The 23,459-nt window shown below is 36.4% G+C and overlaps 3 protein-coding genes across 3 annotated transcripts; all 3 read left to right on the top strand.

The window, feature by feature from the left end:
- Positions 1-104: 104 nt before the first annotated feature.
- LOC107795579 (GTPase LSG1-2) lies at positions 105-7,558 on the top strand. Its single transcript, XM_075237165.1, has 7 exons — positions 105-550; positions 3,401-3,502; positions 3,578-3,664; positions 4,172-4,265; positions 5,557-5,613; positions 5,967-6,046; positions 6,133-7,558. The coding sequence occupies exons 1-7, from the start codon at positions 327-329 to the stop codon at positions 7,253-7,255; spliced, it is 1,767 nt and encodes a 588-aa protein (XP_075093266.1). The 5' UTR covers positions 105-326; the 3' UTR covers positions 7,256-7,558.
- Positions 7,559-16,771: 9,213 nt separating this feature from the next.
- On the top strand, positions 16,772-17,209 carry LOC142172637 (uncharacterized). Its single transcript, XM_075236303.1, has one exon. It carries the CDS (start codon positions 16,772-16,774, stop codon positions 17,207-17,209), a length of 438 nt encoding a protein of 145 aa, XP_075092404.1.
- A 4-nt stretch (positions 17,210-17,213) lies between these two features.
- On the top strand, positions 17,214-17,696 carry LOC142172638 (uncharacterized). Its single transcript, XM_075236304.1, has one exon. The coding sequence runs from the start codon at positions 17,214-17,216 to the stop codon at positions 17,694-17,696; it is 483 nt and encodes a 160-aa protein (XP_075092405.1).
- Positions 17,697-23,459: the final 5,763 nt, after the last annotated feature.

Below are 23,459 nucleotides of genomic sequence, written 5' to 3' on the forward strand. Positions count from 1 at the left end.
AATAAATATGTTAAAAGCTCATAATTAACTAAATTATAAAGTCCAAAAAATGGATGGAAAAAAGTAAAGTTCAAAAAATGGAGTAATAGGGTCAAATTGCATTTTATTATTAAAAATTTTAAAAAATAAAAAAAGGGGAATAAGAAGTCCCTTTTAGGAACTTCTTCCTCTTCCCCGCTCTACAACTCCTCTCAGCCGCCCCCGCTACAGTACCACCGCCCATTTCTCCCACAGCCTCCAGCGAAAAGCAGTATTTGGGTTTCGCTCATCAATCATTTTTTTCCTGATAATTTTATTAAAGAGAAAGGGGAAAGGAGAAGCAAGTAATGGGGAAAGGAGAGAAAAGTACGTTAGGGAGGGCACTGGTGAGGCACCATAACCAAATGATTCAACAGTCGAAAGAGAAGGGACGGTTCTACAGGAACCAACACAAGAAGATTCTGGAGTCCGTCACTGAAGTCACTGATATTCAGGCCGTCATAGAGCAGTCAGATGAAGCTCAACGCGTCTTCTCTGACCTTAATCCTCCCGTTAAACTCCTCGTCAATCTGTAAGCACCCCCCTTTAATTAAACATTTCTTATTTACTCAGCTTCTTAATTAAATTTTGGTCATAAAACCGGTAATTCTTCGTAAATATGTCTCTGTGTGTGTTTGTTTCTTTGGGTTGTCGAGAGCTGCTATGCTTGTCGGGTTTATTGGCTTTTGTTTATTTCGGGTGACTACTGTGAAAAGTAGAGAATTAGGTATTTGGGAATTGCCTTAATCTATTTTTTAGTTGAGTAAAGTTGGGATGTTGTTCTTTATATTCTTTTCTTCTAATTGATCTTTGAGAAAAATAGAGAATTGGGTATTTGGGAATTGCCTTAATATACATTTAAGTTGAGTAAAGTTGAGATATTTTCTTAGAAATCGTTTTTTGTAATTACTTGTTGTTGATAAAGCATGTATCTTGTTGGTGTGTGTTTTTCCCTTCCTTTTTTTGGGGGGGGGGGGGGCTTGGGAGTTAGTTTGTTGCTAGAGAGTTGTTGTAATGCTTGCAGGTTTTTGGTTTGTTTTTTTTGAATCGGGATTTTAACAAAAGGAGAAAATTGGGTACTGTATGAGGTTGGGAGTTTGTTGTTGATTCTCAAGTGGGGTATGGGGAAGGTAGTGTGTACGCAGACCTTACCCCTGCCTGGCGAGGTAAAGAGGCTGTTTCCAATAGACCTTCTGCTCAAGAAAAGGTGAAGAGAGAGAGAGGAAGAAGGCAAAGAAGAAAGAAAGAATAGTGGGACAACGGACGATAAGGAAAAGGGGAGAAAGACAGAACAACAACAACGACGAAACTAGTAACAAAAAATAGCATCAAACAGTAGCATCAAACAGTAACAGAATGGAACATACGATACACAGAGCGGACGAAAAAAATAAGGGAGCTACTAATACTACTAAAAAAGAACAGGGAACTCTCGACTACCTACTAGCCAACTACCCTGATCTTCAACCTCCACACTCTTCTATCCTGGATCATGTCCTCAGTGAGCTGAAGTAGCGCCATATCTTGCCTAATCACCTCTCCCCCATACAATTTCGAAAGAATAAGTGACTTGCTGGCCCCTTCCTGAGCGATTATCTTACTCTTTTGTTTGTTCTGTTGTGAGATGTTATTCAATTTAGCTTAATCATAGTGTGGACTGTGGAGGGGTTTGACTTGTTGCCAACATATGCATCATTCCCGACGAAGTCAATTTTTGCACGGATGACAACGTGCTGTGCCATGTGCAAACATTATGGAATGGTAAAGAAGGATTCCCTGTTGAAACATATATTGAATGGTGAAGGAAAGAGCTCTCTATTGCCTTGGCTGTTGTTGAATTGCTATGTGAGAGGTAGTCCATTAAAAATAAAAGAATACAACATCTTTCAAGAAAATGGGAAATAATGCTCACTGTTTCTCAATAGTGATACTAAACACTCATTTTCATAAAGCTACTGTCTCAATAGCTCCGTGGCTGAAATACATTTCTCCTGTGGTTCCTCTATGAGAACCTTAAGGAATAGAAGTTCCTACAGATCATTTACATGGTTATCAACGTGTTCAGTGGCATAAAACCACATCTAAGCATGAGAATTAAGTAAATAACATATATCTTTCCAGCTGTGCTGTCTCTATATCAGAGGCGTGATAGGCTGATACTGCGAAGATCGTATTCCATCTTCTATCCTGAGTGTGTATTGCTTTTTTCTATTGATGCATTATGTAATGACTAAGAAATTAACTTTCATATCTGCCCTGACTACAGCTGACAATAGATAGTAGATTCATTACCTGTCTCTTAGTCTTTATAAGCTACTTAAGGACGCACTAGAGGGGGGCTATTGTGTCACTCTTGCTTAGTCATTGTGGCTCATTCACCACGACTGTTTCTAAATTTGAAGCCATAAAACTTCTTCTCCAGTTGAAATGTTCCTTAGCTGAAGGCTTCTATATCTGATGTACTGTAATAAACTACTAGTAGTGAAGAAATCTCAACAGCTTTGTCCGAAGGGCATCATGTATGTAGATAGCATCAGAATCCTAGAGGATACTTTGATCCAGAAGAAGTATCCACTAACATATGTGACTCTGTTCTAGCTCTTATCGAGAGATATTATTAACTCAAGGAGTGACTTGATTGGTGTAGATGAAGTTTTGAATTTAAAAGGAAGTGGAGCAGTAGAAAGTTCATGTGAACTGCGAAGGAAATCCACCTAAGTCATACATATTAGTTAATGGGAAGTGAATAATATCCCAATCAGAACTTGTTGTTTTGATACAAGGTTTTCCACGTCATGCTTTATTGCTGGGTTTGCTATGTTATCTTCGTTTGGTTGAACTCGTGTTATCAGTTTAAATTACCTCAGAAAATTACTGTGTTTTTGGAATTAGGGCGCTCTCTGGAAGTTGAAGCTAATTTAAAGATAAGATTGCTGATTATGTGTCATGGTCAACCCTGCAAAAGATTTGATCATTTGGGATGATCTTTTCTTTCTTCAGATTCAATAAGCTTGATTTACCATGTGAAGTTCACAGTTGTCTTAATGCTCTAAATTTGCTTTTCTTAATTTCTATAGAATATGCTAGTGTGAACCATAGAGATCCTGTAACAATTGGCTTCATCTGTGAGAAGGTGTTTCTTTATGCTAACATTTCACTTCTCATGATATTGCCTTTTAGCATTTCACTTTTCATCTTTGACTGGGGTCCTTTTAGTACTATCTTTTTGCTGCTTTATAAAAAAATATCATGTACCTTCTTTCTGATCTTTTTTTCTTTGCTCGTTTGATTTTTCATAACTTTATGTCTTAGTGTCCTCTCAGACAGAATTGAAAGGTGACTTACCTTTTACACTTATGGTGGTTGTGTCCTGACTTTGTAGGGACGGTGATTCTAGCATTGGTGATCTGACACCTGAAGAAAGAAAGGAGCAGCAGAAGAAAGAGGAGGCCTTGCATGCTAGCAGTCTTCGTGTTCCACGCAGGTAATTGTTATCCTTTTTTAATCTAGTGCACTATCTGGTATCATGGTCCGAGGGTCTGAAGTACTTCTTTTTCAGGCCGCCATGGAATACTAGAATGTCAGTAGAAGAGCTTGATGCCAATGAAAATCAAGCTTTTCTAGCTTGGCGCCGCAATCTTGCAAGGTCAGTTCTGTGAGAAGACATTTTATTTGCTTATGCTACATTAGTGAATGCATGTTTATGGATATTGTTGATTTCCTCTCTTTGGGAGTGGGGGCAAGGAATATGAACATTGTAAATTTAAGATGGATGTTTAAGATATCTTGTGTTCATTTTCCTGTGGATAACTGCTTACATTCAAAGTTAGTCACTATGGGTTCTGTACACAAAGCAGATTGATCTAGGAAGTTTGTGTATGTTCGAAAGAGAATTTGTACCTTCCCTCTCAGTTTATCCATCAACCATTATTTTCCATGTACACTTAAAAATAGCTGGTTTATTTGCACTTAAAGCATTTTCCATCTGCTTATAGTGAATTTATGTGTGATGGAGGTATGACCAGAAAATGGAAAATGTATCAATAGTACATTGAGAGCTTTCAGATAGGCCCTCATCTTATGTTGGGCTACTGCTTAGCATGTGAATTCTGTTTATGTACATTTTTTGCTCTAACAGAAATTAATTATATAGGCTTGAAGAGAATGAGAAACTGGTTCTCACCCCTTTTGAAAAGAACCTGGATATCTGGAGACAGCTTTGGAGAGTTGTCGAGCGTAGTGATCTGGTGAGATTCTGGTCATTTTCTACCTTTAGGATTATTCAAGAGGATAAATATTTCTCGTGGCAGTTTAACAGTTGGCATCTGGCAGTCTACTGGTTCCTTCTTATGCTTACCCTCGTGTAGTTTATTTGATCTGATTGCGTACACTAAAACACTGAGAGAAACTGTTTCTTCAAACTTAAGGTTGCTTTAATATCAAGCATTTTAAACTAAATATAGTTTTCCTGTAAAGAAGCCTGAAAGTACTTGGTAAGAGATTTTGAAGATTGGTTGGTAATCTGGTATGTAGTAACATTTCTGGCCTTGTACTAGAGATACTTTCCGCGTGACGAATTGTGTCCGTTAACGTTGTTTAAATTTTGCCTAGTAGTTGGGCTGCAAATGTTTGAGCATGAAAACTGTGAGGACCTTCAAATTCGCCAGGGTTGACTTCTAGGTGCTTCAATAGTCAATTTTTTTACTTTCATACTTCTTGTATCATAGTTTCCTCATTTGCATTTGCCTCCCCTAATTTCTGGATTCCCACAGTTTTAGGTTATTGGGTTATTTATTTATTTTTGTTCATTTGTGAAAAGGTGAAATTTCATTAAAGTGTGCCAGGGTATTAGTTTATTGGTTGCTTGTATCTTTTGGATTAGATAGACAATAATGATACTGTGAACTTCAAAAACATCCACTATTGGATAATATCAGCAATAATAACTAATGAAAATTCCAAGCCCGCACACCATGCAAAGTAAAGCCCGGTATTTAAGTGGAGAAGGATAGAGGGGCGGGTCCATTATCCACCGAGTTTCGAAGGTTGCGGTTGGTCCAAAGGATCGGCCTCAGACGGATTTCTCGGTCATCAAAAAAAAAAAAAAAAACTAATGAAAATTCCAGCATCAAGCATGCCAGTTTACTTTGGTGATAAATTTTGACTTTGCAAAAGAAGTTTATGTAGGCAAAGAGCTTAAACACATGAATGCAGTCCCCTTTAGGCCTGTCCTGGCCTCTTCAGATCCTTAGGATTTACGTCTTTTGCATCTTTCCCACTATTATGTAGTATGAATTTGCAGTGATCTACTAGTGCAATCGAGAAAAGAGTAATGGATTTTTATCTGCTACTTGATTGTGAATAATTCTCGCTGAATTGGACTATTTCCTTCTTTCTATAGACGTGTTTTTTATTTTTTCTTGGTGTATTGCTGATATTTTTTTTTGTATACAGACGGTATTTTTCCTTCATTAATAAAATTTATTACTTTGTCAAAATTAGCATTGCTGATTTATTTTAATGTTTCTTCATCCTCAGCTTGTAATGGTTGTTGATGCACGGGACCCACTTTTTTATCGGTGTCCTGATCTTGAGGTAAGTATTTCAATGCTTCACATAGATTGAAGTACCTTTGATTGTTAGCACAACTATGATACATTTCCTATGTGTTTGCTTGGATATTCACAGTTTCAGTGACTGCAGTTGAAAGACTGTTCAGATATGTGTTGATATCTTTTTCATATAGTCTCATGTGGCTGTGCATTCTTTTGAGGCGCTACTGTTGAATTCTGATCTTTACTTCTACTTTCCTTTTTAATGAAATTTAAAGAGTAGCAAATGGTTTCGTACATATGCCAAAAACTTCGACAGTAGTGATGTTTCTCTTGTTTTACCTGTATCGTACAAGTTCCATATAAGGATTATGCACTGATGGGGCCAATTTGCAGGCTTATGCACTAGAAGTAGACCAACACAAAAGAACAATGCTTCTTGTTAACAAAGCAGATCTTTTACCCATTTCTATCAGGTCAGTATGCTGATAATATAGTTGCCCCCTGCCAGTTTTTTTTTTTTTTTGGAATGTGAAGTTTATGCTTCTTGCTTTATCTGCAGAAAGAAATGGGCTGAATACTTCCACAAGCAAAGGATTCTTTTTCTATTCTGGTCAGCTAAAGCTGCCTCTCCGGCTATGGAAGGGAAGATACCAACGATGTCTCAAGAGGCAGGTGATGCTGATACGAAAATTGTAGGCAGGGAAGAGCTATTGGTCCGGTTACAGTCTGCAGCGGAGGAGATAGTTTTGACTAGGAATAGGTCAGCTTCTGTCGGAGGAGGAGGTCCGTCTCATGCTCATCGTGCTAATGAGAACTTAGCAGCAGATGTTCAATCTAGAAGTGTGATGGTGGGGTTTGTGGGGTATCCTAATGTTGGAAAAAGCTCAACTATTAATGCTTTGGTAGGGGAAAAACGGGCTGGTGTGACATCTACTCCCGGGAAGACAAAGCATTTTCAGACTCTAGTGATTTCTCCTAAACTTACTCTATGTGATTGCCCTGGTTTGGTATTTCCATCATTCACAAGTTCGAGATATGAGATGATTGCATGTGGTGTTTTGCCAATTGATCGGATTACTGAGCATAGAGAGGCTGTACAGGTGGTGGCAAATCGAGTCCCTAGAAAAATTATTGAGGATGTCTACAACATATCTCTGCCGAAACCAAAGCCGTATGAGTCACAGTCTCGCCCACCTACTGCTGCAGAACTTTTGCGAACATACTGTGCATCTCGTGGTTATGTTGCTGCAAGTGGATTGCCTGATGAAACAAGAGCATCACGTCAGATGTTGAAAGATTATGTTGATGGGAAGCTTCCACATTTTGAAACGCCTCCAGGGGTATCGGAGGATGAAGGTAGTGCAGAGGATGAAGATGTTACAGAGGATGATGTTGGACCTAGAATGTCTGCTTCTGATTCCTCTGGTGATGATGAAGACGAAAATGGACCCAGTCTAGAGCATGTGCTGAGTGATTTGAGTACATTTGATATGGCCAATGGACTTGCTCCTAACGAGGCAGCTCGTAAAAAGAAGCCCTCAATTAAACCCCATAAACAACACAAGAAATCACAAAGAAAGAAAGACCGGTCGTGGAGGGTCCAGAATGGTGATGCTGATGGGATGCCAGTAGTAAGAGTCTTCCAGAAACCAGCTAACACTGGACCTGTGAGCATCCGATAGGTGTCGATGGAAGTTGATATCTTTGCTCAGCGGCGAACTGCTCAAGAGGAAAAAAAAAAAGGCAAAACATGTTATTTCTGATAGTTGGCTCTTTGGCTCCTGCCTCTGTTGCCATGTGAACTGCTGTTTCTTACCCTACATTATTGCATGTACTATTTGTTACACGCATATCGTTACGATGATAGTGCGGTATATATGCTTATTTCTAAAGTAAGACTCTCACTAAGGGAGTTATAGGGTAAAATCTTATGCAACACAACATATTGCTTCCTTTGAGTTATTTATCTGAGCTTCTGTGCCTAATGGTTCTTCCTTGATCACAAATGAGGGAAAGCATTTCACTTTAGTCACAATTTTTCTTCGCTTTCAATCTTGTTGATTATCATTTTAGGATTTTTTGTTTTGATGAGTTTTAATTTTTCAGTTTTCGCTAGTTTTACCTTTAAAACCATTTGTTGAGTTAGAAATTATAGTTTTGTGCACTTTTGCACCTTCTGTGGAAGCCTTATGCCGCTGTTTTTCCAACTTTAGATATTGCCTCACATTATCAAATGCATTATTACGCTTATTATGAGCGAAGTGAATCCTTATATTGAGGCAGGAAATAGATAATCGCTTGCATTTCTTGTTCATTATTCAACTTATGACTATGTTTGCTAATCATAGTGCTACTAGATATCCCTCTTTAGTTGACGCAGGGAATAAACCCTTGCCATTCTCTTAGAATAAGTTTGTCTCACAACACCCGGTAATGTGTTTATATAGATTGTGTTAGGACTTAGGGTTAGACCTTATGGGTCAGCTAGCACCCTTTATGGGTCTACTAAGCCCAAAAAGCTATTTTCCCCGACAAAAATTAGTAAAAATTGCTCGGGGTGCCCTATTTGGGAGAAATTAAAAAATAGCCAGATTTACAACTGGTCGTTCAAAAATAGTCCAGTTTCAAAAGTAATCGAAATTTAGCCGCTTTCAATGTAAAGATTAAACTGAGCAAAAATACTATCCAAAACCCGAAAAATACGCCACTATATTATGCTGGAGTTCCAACATAAGTATACTTGAACTCCAGCATATTATACTAGAGTTCCAGGATAAGTATGTTGGAACTCCAGCATAATATGATGGAGTTCCAGCATAAGTACACTAGAACTCCAGCATAATATACCGGAGTTCCAACAAGTATACCGGTCCAGCATAATATACTGGAGTTTGGAGCACCGGTGCTCCAGTCTCCAGTATAATATACTGGAGCCAGCAAAGTATACCGGTCCAGCATAATATGCTGGAGTTTCATACACATGTGCACCGAACTCCAGTATATTATGCTGGACTGGTCTTTGTTGCAGCAAAATAGTGGTTATTTTTCATTGACTTGGTAAATGCTGGCTATTTTTGAATGACCAGTCCGAAAACTGGCTATACCGTGCTATTTTTACTATTTGGTCGCCCCCATTTAACCTATACCCATTTTTTAAAATTTTTTTTAACCTGTACCCACTTTTTAAACAACTTAAGTCCCCTTTCTCCTCCTTCATTTTCTTCTTCATTCTTCTGCTGCTATTAGTGCTGCTATGAAATTTCAGTTCATGGGATGATTGTCATAAATATGTTTATCAGATTATTTAAAAATAAATTATAAATAATTACGTAAGTTAGTAGACAATAATTTGTGAATATTTTCACGTACGTAAGTTAGTAGACAATGATAATTCTATTCTTTTCACGTTTATTGTTTTCCAAAATTTGTGATTTAGATACTGTTGGCAATCTGATTATTTATCTAGTATGTTAGAAAGTTTTTTCAAAAACTTCAGCTTATATAGTATTGAAGTTTTTACAAATGAACAAAATAACTTCAGCATTTTCTACTGAAGTTTTTGAAAAAGCTTTATGACAAAACTAATGAATCCAGGACAAAAAAACTTCAGCTTTTAGTGCTGAAGTTTTTACAAATGAACTAAATAACTTCAGCATCTTCTGCTGAAATTTTTGAAAAAGCTTATCCGGGACAAAAAAACTACAGCTTATTTAGTGCTGAAGTTTTTATAAATGAACTAAATAACTTCAGCATCTTCTGCTGAAGTTTTTAATGACAAAACTAATGAATCTAGGACAAAAAAACTTTAGCTTATTTAGTGCAATTACAAACAAAAACTTCAGCAAATAGAGAACAAAACTTCAATTATTATGCTTAAGTTCACCAATTACAAACAAAAACTTCAGCAAATAGAGAACAAAATTTCAGCTACTATGCTTAAGTTCACCAATTACAAACAAAAACTTCAGCAAATAGAGAACAAAACTTCAACTACTATGCTTAAGTTCAACAATTACAAACAAAAACTTCAGCAAATAGAGAACAAAACTTCAACTACTATGCTTAAGTTCAACAATTACAAACAAAAACTTCAGCACACTTGGTTCAGCATACTTGCTACTTCAGGTCCGTCTACTAGAATGCTGAAGTTTTGCATGATTGTCTTTGCTACTTCAGCCTCGTATGCTGAAGTTACGCGAAAAAGTAGGTACGCTTCCAATTATTTTTGCAAAGCGGGTACAAATTAAAACGTGACCCAAAAAGCAGATATAGATGCAACTGACCCAAAAACTAAGGTCTTACATGACCAAATAAAAACAAAAATGTAACCCAAAAACTTGGACATGACTTGAGACATAACTTTTGGCAAGTATCCTATGAAGACACTCCTGAATGAATTAGCTGGTACTAAAAATATTAGAAAAAAATGAACAAGAGGAATAATAAACAATGAAAAGGACATAAATACACTTTCTTCAATACACGATTGCAATTTAAGACTGAAAAGGACGAAAACACTGTCGATTTATGCTCTTTCTAAAAGATTTCGTAAAACGTGATGGGGTATTTGGGATTGAAATAAACCCTAATTTCAAAACGTGAGAACTGAGAAGGCTGAAAGACTGTTTCGGTTGTTCTGCTAAATCATCGCATCTCAGTGTTTTCGCCGTCAGTTTGATCGTCGCCACCCGCCGTTCATCACAGCAGCGGTCAGTTCCCTTAGATATTCATTGAATATGTGAATGAAATTGAGTGAATACTGTGCATTAGACATATTGAATTTGTGAATTTGTGATTGAGTTTTTTTTTTTGCTTCATACTTGCCATGGAGCTAACAGTTACCTAGTGTTGAGATAAAGCCATAAAGGCTAAAGCACCATCTTTATTAAATATACAACTATCACATTATGTTTTACCTAATATTCTCATGTCTGCCATGGGTAATACTAGTTTATTTTGCATATTTTCAGACCCTTTTCCCTTGAATCTTAATCCCAAATATAAATATTTTCCAGTACAGTGGTGTAAAGGAAATGTTAATAGTAACTAGGAGTAACAGAGTATAAAGCATCTGAATTAAACTTTGGAGTCATACTGATTTCAAACTATAACACAAATATGATCATCGAGATTTAAAGCTACTAAATAGTGAAACTAAAATACTTGGTGCAGATATTATTTTTAGGCTTGAAACAGATTATTGCAACATCTTCTTGGTCAAATAGTCAAGCAAAACACCAACGAATTCTACTAGTAAAAAGAATCTTTAAAGCATCTAATGTAAACAATCGGGAAGGAATGGTTCATAGTTAATGCATTAGATTCTTAACAGTGTGAAGTTTTATAGCAAGCTTCACTTGTATTTTCTTTTGTGTGAATACGATTGTTAGCTTGTCTTCTAACTAAAACTTTTACTTTATAATTCAGTTTCAAATTTCAATGAAGAAGTATTTTCCCCAACTACCAAAATCAAAATCAAGTTTGGCATCTCATAATCAATCTAACCAGGAGGAAAATGCCAATCAATCAGAAGTATTGTTGCATTCTTCTCAGATGACTTCTTATCAAGTTAAGCATAAGGACAAGTTCCGCTTAACTTCTTCAATTGATGTAGTAAGACTTCTTATAAATCAAGGAATCACATTTGTGGGTCCTGATGAATCTAAATCATCACTTGACAAGGGTAATTTTCTTGAAATTCTTTCTTGGTATGCAAAAAGGTGTGATAGCATTCATGATTTTGTATTGGGACATGCTCAACAAAAAGATCTAATGATTTCTCCAATGATTCTAAAAGGTATTGTGACTGCATGTAAAATTGAAACAACTAAGGCTATCATAGAGGAATTAAATGGTGATTACTTTGCCTTATTAGTTGATGTGTCACACATGGAGCAAATGACTATTATTTTATGATTTGTTGATAGAAGAGGATTTGTGGTGGAGCGGCTTATTGACATTATTCATATTCAAGATACTAGTTTTTCATCTTTAAAGAGGACGATCATTGATTTGCTTGCTCATCATTCCTTGAGTCTATCTTATGTGCGTGGACAATGTTATGATGGGGGAAGTAATATGCTAGATAATATCAAAGGTCTTAAAATTTTGATTATGCAAGAAAATAGATCGGCACATTCTATTCATTGTTTTGCTCATCAACTTCAGCAAACTCTTGTTGCAATTTCTAAAAATTGTGTTCAAGTGGGAGAAATTGTATTATTGGTTTCAAATATTTCAAATGTGTTGGGAGCTTCTTTTACACATATGAATGAATTTCAAGAATCTCAAAGGGAAAAAATTCAAGAGGCATTAGATATGGGTGAACTTATAAATGGTAGGAGCTTGCTTCAAGAACTTGGTCTTATTAAAGCTAGGGATGCTTGTTGGGGATTTACGGACTTAATTTAGAATATTGGTTATTGAAAGTGTTGGTTTATGTTTAGTCAACAATGGCATGCCAATTGGAAGAGTTGGTGGAAAGAGTTGGTGTGGATGCTAGGAGGAAGCTTCCTCCTTTGATGTCACCCATGACATCAAGAGGAGGTAGTTTGATGTCACCAATGACATCAAGAGGAGGTCTTTACCTCTATAAATAGATGCACTCCTTCATTTGTAGAAACCATCCCAAAAATAATACAACACATTGTAGTGAGTAGAGAGTTAAGAGAGAAATTCTCTTAAGTGTAATTGGGAACTCTCCCCTTCCTTTGTTAATATTAAAAATGCAACTGTTCTCTGGTGGACGTAGGATTATTTTGATCCGAACCACGTTAAATCTTGTGTTCTTTCTTTTACGTTTCCGCTAACAATTGGTATCAGAGCAACATGATTCTTTAACGATCCAAGGAGGAAGAACAAGCAAAGATGAGTTCCATGAAGTTTGAAATTGATAGATTCAGTGGACGCAACAACTTCAATATCTGGAAGATCCAGATGATGGCGTTACTGCGGAGGGAAGGTTCAATCCATGCTATTGACGGAAAGTATCCTAAGGATATATCAACTCCCGACAAGGAGAAGATTGAAGGGGATGCATTGAGTGCAATCCAACTATCCCTTGCACCTAACGTGCTTTGTGAAGTGAGTACGGGTACCGAAGAGACGGCCAAACAGTTATGGGAAAAGCTAGAAGGGCTATACCAAGACCGATCAGTGACAACAAGGATGTTGTTACAACGGCGTCTTCATACATTTAAGATGGGGTCAGGTACTTCGTTACAAGATCATTTAGATGCGTTCAATAAACTTGTCATGGACTTACAGATTGCAGGAATTAAAAAGGAGGAGGAGACGCTTGCATGTGCTTTGCTATTTTCATTGACTTCAGGATATCGTGATATTGAGAATTCAATTATGTATAGCAAAGAGCCTATCAAGCTTGAGCAAGTGCGGCAGACACTTAACTCTAGTGATGTGCGGAGGCACATTGAAGGAGATAGAGATGACCAGACAAGTGGGCTCTTTGTGAGAGGCCGGACTAGCCAACATGGAAAGAGCAAATCAAAGCACAGATCAAAGTCTCGTGTGAACAAGAAGAATACAGAGTGTTGGGGTTGTGGCAAGAAAGGGCACTTTGAACGAGACTGCCCAATGTCAAAGTCCAAGGAAAAGGCGAGTGCATCCACAGTTGAACAGGTACATGATTTTGATAATGATTATGTACTAACAACATCGTGTAATAATAATAGTAGTTATGGAAACAAATGGGTGTTAGACTCTGCTTGCACTCTGCATATGACGTTCCGAAAAGACTGGTTTAGCAGCTATGAGAAAAGTGGAGGAACCGTAGTAATGGGCAATAATGCAACTTGTGCAATAGTTGGCATTGGCTCAGTTCGGGTTCGCTGCCATGATGGAGTCGTAAGGACTATTACACAAGTCCGTCATGTTCCTGATCTGAAGAAGAATTTGATCTCCCTGAGTACTCTGGATGAACAAGGCTACAGGTACATGAGCGAAGCAGGAACTATAAAGGTGACTAAAGGTTCTTTAGTCATGCTAAAAGGCAAGCTGGAGAATGGCCTTTACACATTGGCCGGAAGCACCATTGTTGGCTCTGCAAATGCATCTACAGTGCAATTATCTAATGATGACAAGGCAAGACTATGACACATGAGACTAGGTCATATGAGCGCACGTGGATTGGAGATGTTGAGCAATCGTAACCTTTTGGAAGGTGAGAAGATCAACACACTTGACTTCTGTGAGCACTGCGTTCTAGGGAAGCAAAATGTCAGCTTCAGCACTGGCAAACACAAGACAAGAGGAGTGCTAGACTACATCCATTCAGATTTATTGGGTCCCTCTAAACTTCCATCGAAGGGCAAAAAGAGGTATCTTCTCACTTTTATTGATGATTTCTCACGAAAGGTTTGGGTGCATTTTTTGAAGGCAAAAAGTGATGCTTTTGAAGCATTTAAAGAGTGGAAGATTTTGGTTGAAAATCAAATGGAGCGGAAAATCAAGTATCTTCGCACAGACAATGGCTTGGAGTTTTGCAATGAAGAGTTTAATGAATTCTGCAAGGTTCATGGGATCTCAAGACATAGGACTGTCAGGCATACCCCACAACAGAATGGAGTTGCCGAGAGAATGAATAGAACTCTTCTTGAAAAGGCTCGTTGTATGCTCCTACAAGCCAAAATGTCCAAAGTATTTTGGGCTGAAGCAGTTCACACTGCTGCTCATATTGTCAATCGATCTCCAGCATCGGCAATTGACTTTAAGACTCCGAATGAGGTATGGTCAGGTAAACCCTCTAACTATTCATACTTACGAGTATTTGGGTGTCCAGCTTATTATCACGTTAATGAAGGAAAGCTTGAACCAAGGGCTAAGTGTGGATGGAGTAAAAGGGTACAAACTTTGGTGTTTGTCTTTACTCAAATTTATAGTTAGTAGAGATGTCACCTTTGATGAATCCTCTATACTTGATCCTGTAAAGTTTCCGTGGAGTTTTCAGGAAACAAGAACGACGAGCAGGTGGAGCTTGCCAAGGAAAAAGGATCAAGAGACTCAGGTTAAAGATGAGTCAGAAGATGTAGACCTTGAAGAACTTGCTGTCAATGAACCATACACAATTGCAAAGGGGAGGGAGAAGAGGCAGACACGAGAACCGGAACGCCTTATAGATCAAGCAAACTTGATTGCATATGCGTTCGTAGCTGCACAAGAAGAGATTAAGGATCTGGAGCCCTCCTCGTATATTGAAGCAACTTCTTGCAAGGATGTTGTACAATGACGGTTAGCCATGACTGAAGAGATGGAGTCTCTTCACAAGAATCAGACATGGGTCTTAGTGAAAAGACAAAAGGGGAAGAGGACAGTTGGATGCAAGTGGGTCTACCGAAAGAAAGAGGGAATTCCTGAAGTGGAAGATGCTAGGTTCAAGGCGAGATTGGTTGCAAAAGGATTCAGTCAGAAGGAGGGAATTGACTACAATGAGATTTTCTCTCCAGTCGTGAAGCATAGCTCAATTCGCGTGCTACTAGCATTGGTTGCCCAATTTGACTTGGAGCTTCAACAGCTTGATGTCAAAACGGCTTTCTTACACGGTGATCTAGAAGAGACAATCTATATGGATCAGCCTGAAGGTTTCCTAGCTGAGGGAAAAGAAGATCACGTATGCCAACTAAAGAAGTCTTTGTATGGTTTTAAGTAATCCCCTAGACAGTGGTACAAGAGGTTTGATGCATTCATGACTACACATGAATTCTCAAGGAGTGCATTTGATAGCTGTGTGTATCACAAGAAAATGTCTGGTAACTCAATGATTTATTTACTGTTGTATGTTGATGATATGTTTATTGCTGCTAACAATATTACATAGATAAATGTTTTGAAGAAATTGTTGAGTAAAGAATTTGACATGAAGGATTTAGGAGCTGCAAAGAAAATCCTTGGTATGGAGATTTCAAGAGAAAACGGTGTTGTACATCTTTCTCAGAAGAGGTTTATTGAAAGGGTTCTCAAGAGATTCAATATGCATACGTGCAAGCCTTTGGTAGCATTATCTATGCTATGGTATGCACACGTCCAGATATTGCTCAATCTGTAAGTGTGGTAAGTAGATACATGTCCAGCCCAGGAAAGAGGCATTGGGAAGCTGTCAAGTGGATATTGAGATATCTCAAAGGAGCTTCTGGTGTTGGTCTGACCTTTCGAAAAAATGGTGGAGATATTTCAATTCTCGGTTATGTAGATTCTCACTATGCAGGAGATCTTGACAGAAGAAGGTCCACAACTGGATACATCTTTACCCTCGTTGGCAGTGCCGTTAGTTGGAAGTCGACTCTGCAGTCGATTGCCGCTTTGTCTACGACAGAAGCAGAATACATAGCAGCAGCGGAGGCGGTGAAGGAAGCTATCTGGTTGAAAGGTTTAGTAGCGGAATTGAGTTTGGTTCAGCTGGAATCAACTCTTAGATGTGATAGTCAGAGTGCTATTCATCTAATGAAAAATCAGAGATTTCATGAGCGCACTAAACACATTGATGTCAGATTTCATTTTATTCGAGATGTTGTTGAAGAGGGAACTATCAAGGTCGTGAAGGTTATCACAGACGATAATGCTGCAGATATGTTGACCAAGATAGTCCCACTCGCTAAGTTTGCACACTGCAAGGACTTGGCGGGGGTGTGCATCAACTGATGCAACTCCGAAGAGAACAGTTGTTAGGTGGAGGTGGTATGTTCAACAATGGTTTGATTCTAGTTGTTCACACGCTCGAAACGCAAACTAAGGTGGAGATTGAAAATGTTGGTTTATGTTTAGTCAACAATGGCATGCTGAAAATGTTGGTTTATGTTTAGTCAACAATGACATGCCAATTGGAAGAGTTGGTGGAAAGAGTTGGTGTGGATGCTAGGAGGAAGCTTCCTCCTTTGATGTCACCCATGACATCAAGAGGAGGTAGTTTGATGTCACCAATGACATCAAGAGGAGGTCTTTACCTCTATAAATAGATGCACTCCTTCATTTGTAGAAACCATCCCAAAAATAATACAACACATTGTAGTGAGTAGAGAGTTAGGAGAGAAATTCTCTTAAGTGTAATTGGGAACTCTCCTCTTCCTTTGTTAATATTAAAAAGGCAACTGTTCTCTGGTGGACGTAGGATTATTTTGATCTGAACCACGTTAAATCTTGTGTTCTTTCTTTTACGTTTCCGCTAACAGTAACAATCGAATACTATTATGGATGTACTTGATGCTATTGTTGTGGATGCACATTCTATAGATGAAAGAGCTAAGGCAAGGGGATATCTCAGAACTTGTCAAACGTTTGAGGTCGCTTTTATGCTGTATTTGATGAGAGATGTTTTAGAAATCACAAATGAACTTAATAAATCTTTACTGAAGAAGGAGCATGACATTGCTAATGCCATACTATTCCTTGAAATTGCAAAGACAATGTTGCAAAAGTTAAGGGACAATGGATGGGAGTCGCTTATTGATAAGGTATCGGCATTTTGTATCAAGTATGACATTTTGGTACCTAATTTTGATGAGCCGTATGTTGACTCTGGAAGATCACGGTGTAAACCTGCTGATTGTAATGTCTTACATCATTATCGTGTTAAGGTGTTTTATAAAATTGTTGATTGGCACCTTCAAGAACTCAAATATATTTGATAAGATGACAATTGATTTGCTTCATGGAGTTTCTTGTTTGAATCCAATTAACTCATTTTCTAGTTTTGACATCGGGAAGATAATGAGAATGACTGAATTATATCCTGATGACTTTGATGAGTTTAATATGCATGCTCTTGAAAATCAACTTGCGACTTATATTATTGATGTTCGTGATATTGATGAAAGGTTCTCCAATCTAAGTGGACTTTCTGACCTTTCAAGGAAATTAATTCAGACAAAGAAGCATTTAAATTACTCTCTTGTATTCCTCTTAGTGAAGCTTGCTTTGCTCCTACTAGTTGACACTGCCTCCGTTGAAAGAGATTTTTCGGCAATAAGGTTTATCAAGAATGACATGCTGGACCGATTCAATGATGAACTTTTTGGCGATTGCTTGGTGCCTTACGTAGAAGGAGAAGTATTTAATACTATTTCTAATGATGTTATTATAAAAATAATTGAAGAGATAAATCTCGTCGGATAGAGTTGTAATAGTGTATTGAGTTGTGCTTTCACTAGTAGAGTTCTGTTTCTTTGACTCTTTTGCATGTTTTCTTCTTTATATTTTGGATCACCTTACTAAAAATATTGCATTCACCGCTGATATGCTTGATATATCACTTCATTAAACTAACTAACAAGTACTTAAACTATATTGTTTCTTTTTTTTTTCCTTGCTTTCCAGTAAAGGCGATTTCTTCTATGCACCGTCAATTGTGAATGATGCACTGAGAATAATTTTTACCTGGCTAAGCCAATATGAAAAATAAAAATAAATGAAGAAATACTTTGGTAAATATTCCCAAATTGTGTAATATGATTGTGACACAAAAAGTTAAACAATGACTAATCCCATTATAGCATTGAAAAGGGACATTTTCATCCATACCCACTTTTTGGGTCACATTTTAACTTATATCTGCTTTACAAAAAAAATTGCAAGCGTACCCACTTTTCGCGTAACTTCAGGTATACAAGCCCGAGGTAACAAAGACAATCACGCAAACTTTAGCATTATAGTAGACGGGCCTGAAGTAGCAAATTGCTGAACCAAGTGTTGGCTTTTGTAATTGCTGAACTTAAGCATTCTAGTAGCTGAAGTTTTGTTCTCTGAAGTTTTTATTTGTAATTGCTGAACTTAAGCATTCTAGTAGCTGAAGTTTTGTTTTCTATTTGCTGAACTTCAGCATGTTTTCGCTGAAGTTTTGTTTTATATTTGCTGAACTTTTTTGTTATGTTTGTGATGAACTTCAGGGCTGAAGTTTGTTTTGTATTTGCTGAACTTCAGAATTCTAGGAGTTAAAGTTTTTGTTTATATTAGCTGAACTTAAGCTCTATGACAAGTTGTCATTAAGATCCGGTTGCTATAATGGAATTATCAGGAAATTTGAAAAGCAATACTCCTATAAAACAAGACTATTAGTAAAAGTAACATCTTCACCTAATGCACAAGGAATCAAGTCGTGCTTTCATGTTTCAATAGCAATTAAAGGAGTGCACATGTTGCAGGAATAAGGAGGCATATGAAGTTGTAAATATTAGAGTATAGGTTAAGTAATTTTAAAAATATGGGTATAAGTTAAATGGGGGCGGCCAAATAAAGCGCCCCGTGCAACTTTTATATTGAAAAGTTTCATAACCGTATGATTGCTTATCTCCTACTTGCCCCATTACTTCAAATATTCTTTTTTTCTGGTTCATCGTGTATATCATTTCTCGATATGGTACGACAGTGTTGGTTAGGAAATTAGACTAATCCAACTATGCTACAGTGACAGTATATGGAATATTTGTCCAAATATAGCCTTGAGGTGCTGGTTCCATAATCAAGGTTGGTCCTTAGATCAAGTTACTGTTCTTTGAAACTGGAAAATGTAAGACTGTCAAATCTAGGGGTGGCAATTTGAGCCCAAATTTATGTAACTCGCTTACTCGTCCAAAGATTAATGGGTTGGACTACAAACATTTTAGTTCATGGGTTAATTTGGGTTGAGCCAAAGTTAACCCATTATTTTTATAGCCCATTCTGATCCGTTAAGTAGCCCAAATACAACCCATGAAATTCATCCAAAACAAAAGGATCTCAACCCAACTTGTCTAAAAATTTACTTAGTTGCCTCAATTTTACTTTTTTTTTTTTATCTTCATTTTTTTATTTTTTTTGCACCACCCACCCACCCCCTTCCGCGCAAATTCCCTCAAATTTTTTTTTACATTTGTTTTGTATTTTATTTTTTATTTTTCTGCACCACCCTACGCCCCTACCCCCCTCCTCCGCGCAAACCCTCTCAATTTTTTTTTTAATATTTTTAATTTTCTTTTTTTCTGCACCTTCCCCCTCCCCACACACACGCCGGAAAATATTTTTCAATTTGCATATTTTAAGGTAAAAGGTTTTTTTAATACAAGATGAGTATGGTTCTAAAACATGAGTCAAGTTGGGCAGGTTGGGTTATGACTTATTGTTTAGCCCATCTTGACCCAACTCATATTAGCCCAAGTACATTTTAGGCTGGGTTGGGCAATGACCCATCTTTACCCACCCAAATTCAGTCCAACCTGCCCATGTGTCATCCTTAGTCAAATCATAAGAAATATCCTAAGAAGTATACTCAAGCGGCCAAAAAAAAAAATACCCCAGTTAAAGAGCATTTAAACCCTTTAGAAACCTTTATTTACTCCACTTATGAATAGCATTATCTAACACCCTTTCGCACGCTAACCTAGTTGTAAAATTTAAACGTAAATTTGATTTTTTCCCCTTTTCCTTGAGATAATGGGTGTAGTTCAAGATCATATAAAGCTTTTTGAACCAATGGAGGATGAGTACATAATTTAACACCCACCTAGTTCTAAAGTTTACACGTAAATTTGATTTTTTTTTATTGAAGTGGAGATAGTGGAGGCTCAACATGATGGTCCTGGAATATAAGGAGACAAATTAAGCTCGACATCCTATAAGTAGGTTTGGAGCAATGTTAGTAGCTCGATTGGCTGAATAGAAAGAGAGAAGCCTAGAATATGAATCAAAGCAATTGCGCAAATGAACTCATGAAAGTTTGACTCTAATGCAATATCAAAAGATTTGAGCTTCCAACAAAACCTTAAAATGACCAAAATTGTATGGAGTACAAAATGGTTGACCTGGTTTTACTTACAATTTTTTTGTAACATCTTTTCTTTGTCTGAACTAAATGTTTTCTTTCTAAAAGGAACAGATACTGCTGTGAGTTGGACTTTGGTGAAAAAACATGTAGTCTTGTAGATATGTGTCATTTTCCTTTTTACCCCAAAAAGATATATATGTTATGGTTGCGGGTTAAAAAAAAATTCCAATTAAAGTGATAATTTGAAATAGGGATTATTGTATTGTTTTGAGTCACCACTTGAATTTGCTTTTTTCTTTTGGGTCTTTCAAGTCACCTTTTATTTGAATCCCTAGTCAAAGGAATGTTGACTCTATTTATAATTGGTCTACGAAAACATGAGACTAGGTAAGGAATTCTGTTGATCGGGAAAAAAGTGTGAGGCACTCCCCGAATCCTGTGGTTCTGGCATGGTCGCTTTATTGACTATAACTTGGCTTGAATTAATTTTGGACAAACTGTGATTTATAAGATTTTCATATTTTTCTTATCCGCTTTATTGCTTGATTATTAGAATTATTAAAGGATGTTTTAAATAATAAGATGTCGTAACCATGCAAACGAATGTGTGATCGAGACGAAATTTATTAATTTTGTTATAGCAACGCTACGCAAACGAATCTGCAGTCATGACAAAGGATTATTAGCATGCTGTTACTTTTGGAAAAAATACTACATTTAAGAAATTTAATTTGAAAATGTATTAAACATCAATATCGCGCTACGCAAACAAATTCGCGATTTAGCAAAGGATTAATTAAATTAAAAATTAATTAAAGATATTGGATATGGTGTGAGATTATTGAATTAATTGAATGTCAAAAGTCTCACCGCGCAAGCGAGTCCGTGAACTTAAAGCATGCCTACTAGTTGCCTAGCGTTTAAAATTAATTATTAAGGAGACTAATTTGTAAAGTTATTTTAATAAAAGGAAATTTGATTTTTATTGAGATTATTTGACTTAAAATAAAAAACATAAAAAGTTGGGTCAACTTGTTATTTTAAAGAGTGAGCAACCATTGATTTAAGGAATTTTTACATTCCTATGCCACATAGGAAACCTTATTACCCTCAATGTTTAAGGTTTGACTTAATTACACTTAGTATACCAAATTACCAATTCTATACCATAATTAATTAAGGGTATAATTAATTGTACATTTTTTACTCCTTAATTAAAGGAATCTGCATGTTTCTCTCTCCTAACCCCTCAGTCCCACCCACGTTTTACTCGTACCCACGTTCTTTTTACCATTTTCCATCTTCTGAAACCAAATTCTCCCTCTAAATTCACAAAAAATTGAAGAAACCCTTCAATAAAGTTGATTCCCCATTTTACTCCAGTTGAAGTTCATCAATGAAGAACAACAAAGTTCATCAAAATTGAAGTCAAATCTTCAAAGTTCATACACACATTTACCTTCAGTTTCAAATTTTCTCAATGAAGAAGAACAAACCTTCAAAGAGACAAGAGAGCAGCAATTCCACCATTGACAGCCATTAAAAAGCTTTGAATTCAAATTTGGGTTTTCAAAAATCATTATTTGTTTTGATTAGGTGTTATTGTAAATAATTGGGAATATGTTTTGGAGTTTATATCTCAATTTTGAGAGGTTTTGGTGAAGATTTAGACTTGGTTTTGGCTGAATTTCAGATTGAAACTCGAAGAAGAAGAAGAATTGCAACAATTGTAGAAAAATTGTAGAAAAATTGTAGACTATTTTTTGTAGAAGATTTATAGAAGTTTTAGTCGTTTTTGATTTGTGAAAACAGAAAACAAAACATCTACAATCAGATACAAATAATCTACAATTTATCTACAAAATATCTACAAACTGGGTACATTGAATTTTAATATCCCAATTCTCATTCAATTGTAGCTTAATTGGTATTTTCGACATAATTGCATTTTTTGCAGAAAATTTTGTAGGAGTTTTAGTCGTTTTGGATTTGTGAAAATAGAAAACAATGCATCTACAATCAGAATACAAATAATCTACAATTTATCTACAAAATATCTACAAACTAGGTACATTGAATTTTAATATCCCAATTCCCATTCGATTGTAGCATAATTGGCATTTTCGACGTAATTGCATTTTTTGCAGAAGATTTGTAGAAGTTTTAGTCATTTTTTATTTGTGAAAACAGAAAACAAAGCATCTACAATCAGAATACAAATAATCTACAATTTATCTACAAAATATCTACAAACTGGGTACATTTATATCCCAATTCCCATCCAATTATAGCATAATTGTGATTTTTGACATAATTTCGTTTTTTCAGAAGATTTGTAGGAGTTTTAGCCATTTTTTATTTGTGAAAACAGAAAATAAAGCATCTACAATTAGAATACAAATAATTTACAATTTATTTACAAAATATCTACGATTTATCTACAATTTTTGCAATATGTCTTCTTCTTCTTCTTCTTCTTCTTCTTCTTCTTCTTCTTCTTCTTCTTCTTCTTCTTCTTCTTCTTCTTCTTCTTCTTCTTCTTCTTCTTCTTCTTCGAGTTTCAATCTGAAATTCAGTCAAAACCAAGTCTAATCTTCACCTAAACCCCTCAAAATTGAGATATAAACTCCAAACCATATTCCCGATTATTTTCAACAACACCCAATCCAAACAAATAATGATTTTTGAAAACCCAAATGTGAATTCAAAGCTTTCAAGCTTTTTAATGGCTATCAATGGTGGAAAATATCTGGAAGAATATTTACTTCCATAATTGTAGCGCGCCTAAATAGGAATATCTGGAAGAATATGATTTGATCTGATTTACGCTTAGAATATTCTGTTCCTCAATTTTAGCTCGACAAATTAGGAATATTCAGCTACTATTAATTAGTATTTAATGATTGGTATAATAACTGTAGAAAAAATATGGACAGGGCGGGTAAATTAGAAACTATGCACATTTTTGGTAATAAGGTTTCATATATGGTATAAGAAAGAAAAAATCTCTTGATTTAAAAGGGAATGGGCCAACTTGTTACCTCAAAAAGATATATATGTTATTATTGCGGGTTAAAGAGTTTTTTTAATTAAAGTGACAATTAGAAATAGGGATTATTTTTTTGTTCAAAGTCGCCACT

Source organism: Nicotiana tabacum, chromosome 18 (genome assembly GCF_000715075.1).
Source record: "Nicotiana tabacum cultivar K326 chromosome 18, ASM71507v2, whole genome shotgun sequence".
In the NCBI taxonomy this organism is placed as follows: domain Eukaryota; kingdom Viridiplantae; phylum Streptophyta; class Magnoliopsida; order Solanales; family Solanaceae; genus Nicotiana; species Nicotiana tabacum.

Bases quoted from the DNA above. Each gene is read 5' to 3' on its own strand.
- LOC142172637 (XM_075236303.1), top strand. From the start codon at position 16,772: ATGGATGTACTTGATGCTATTGTTGTGGATGCACATTCTATAGATGAA.
- LOC142172638 (XM_075236304.1), top strand. From the start codon at position 17,214: ATGACAATTGATTTGCTTCATGGAGTTTCTTGTTTGAATCCAATTAAC.
- LOC107795579 (XM_075237165.1), top strand. From the start codon at position 327: ATGGGGAAAGGAGAGAAAAGTACGTTAGGGAGGGCACTGGTGAGGCAC. The intron at 4,266-5,556 runs GTGAGATTCTGG...CTTCATCCTCAG, and splicing joins TTGTCGAGCGTAGTGATCTG to CTTGTAATGGTTGTTGATGC. The intron at 6,047-6,132 runs GTCAGTATGCTG...CTTTATCTGCAG, and splicing joins CTTTTACCCATTTCTATCAG to AAAGAAATGGGCTGAATACT.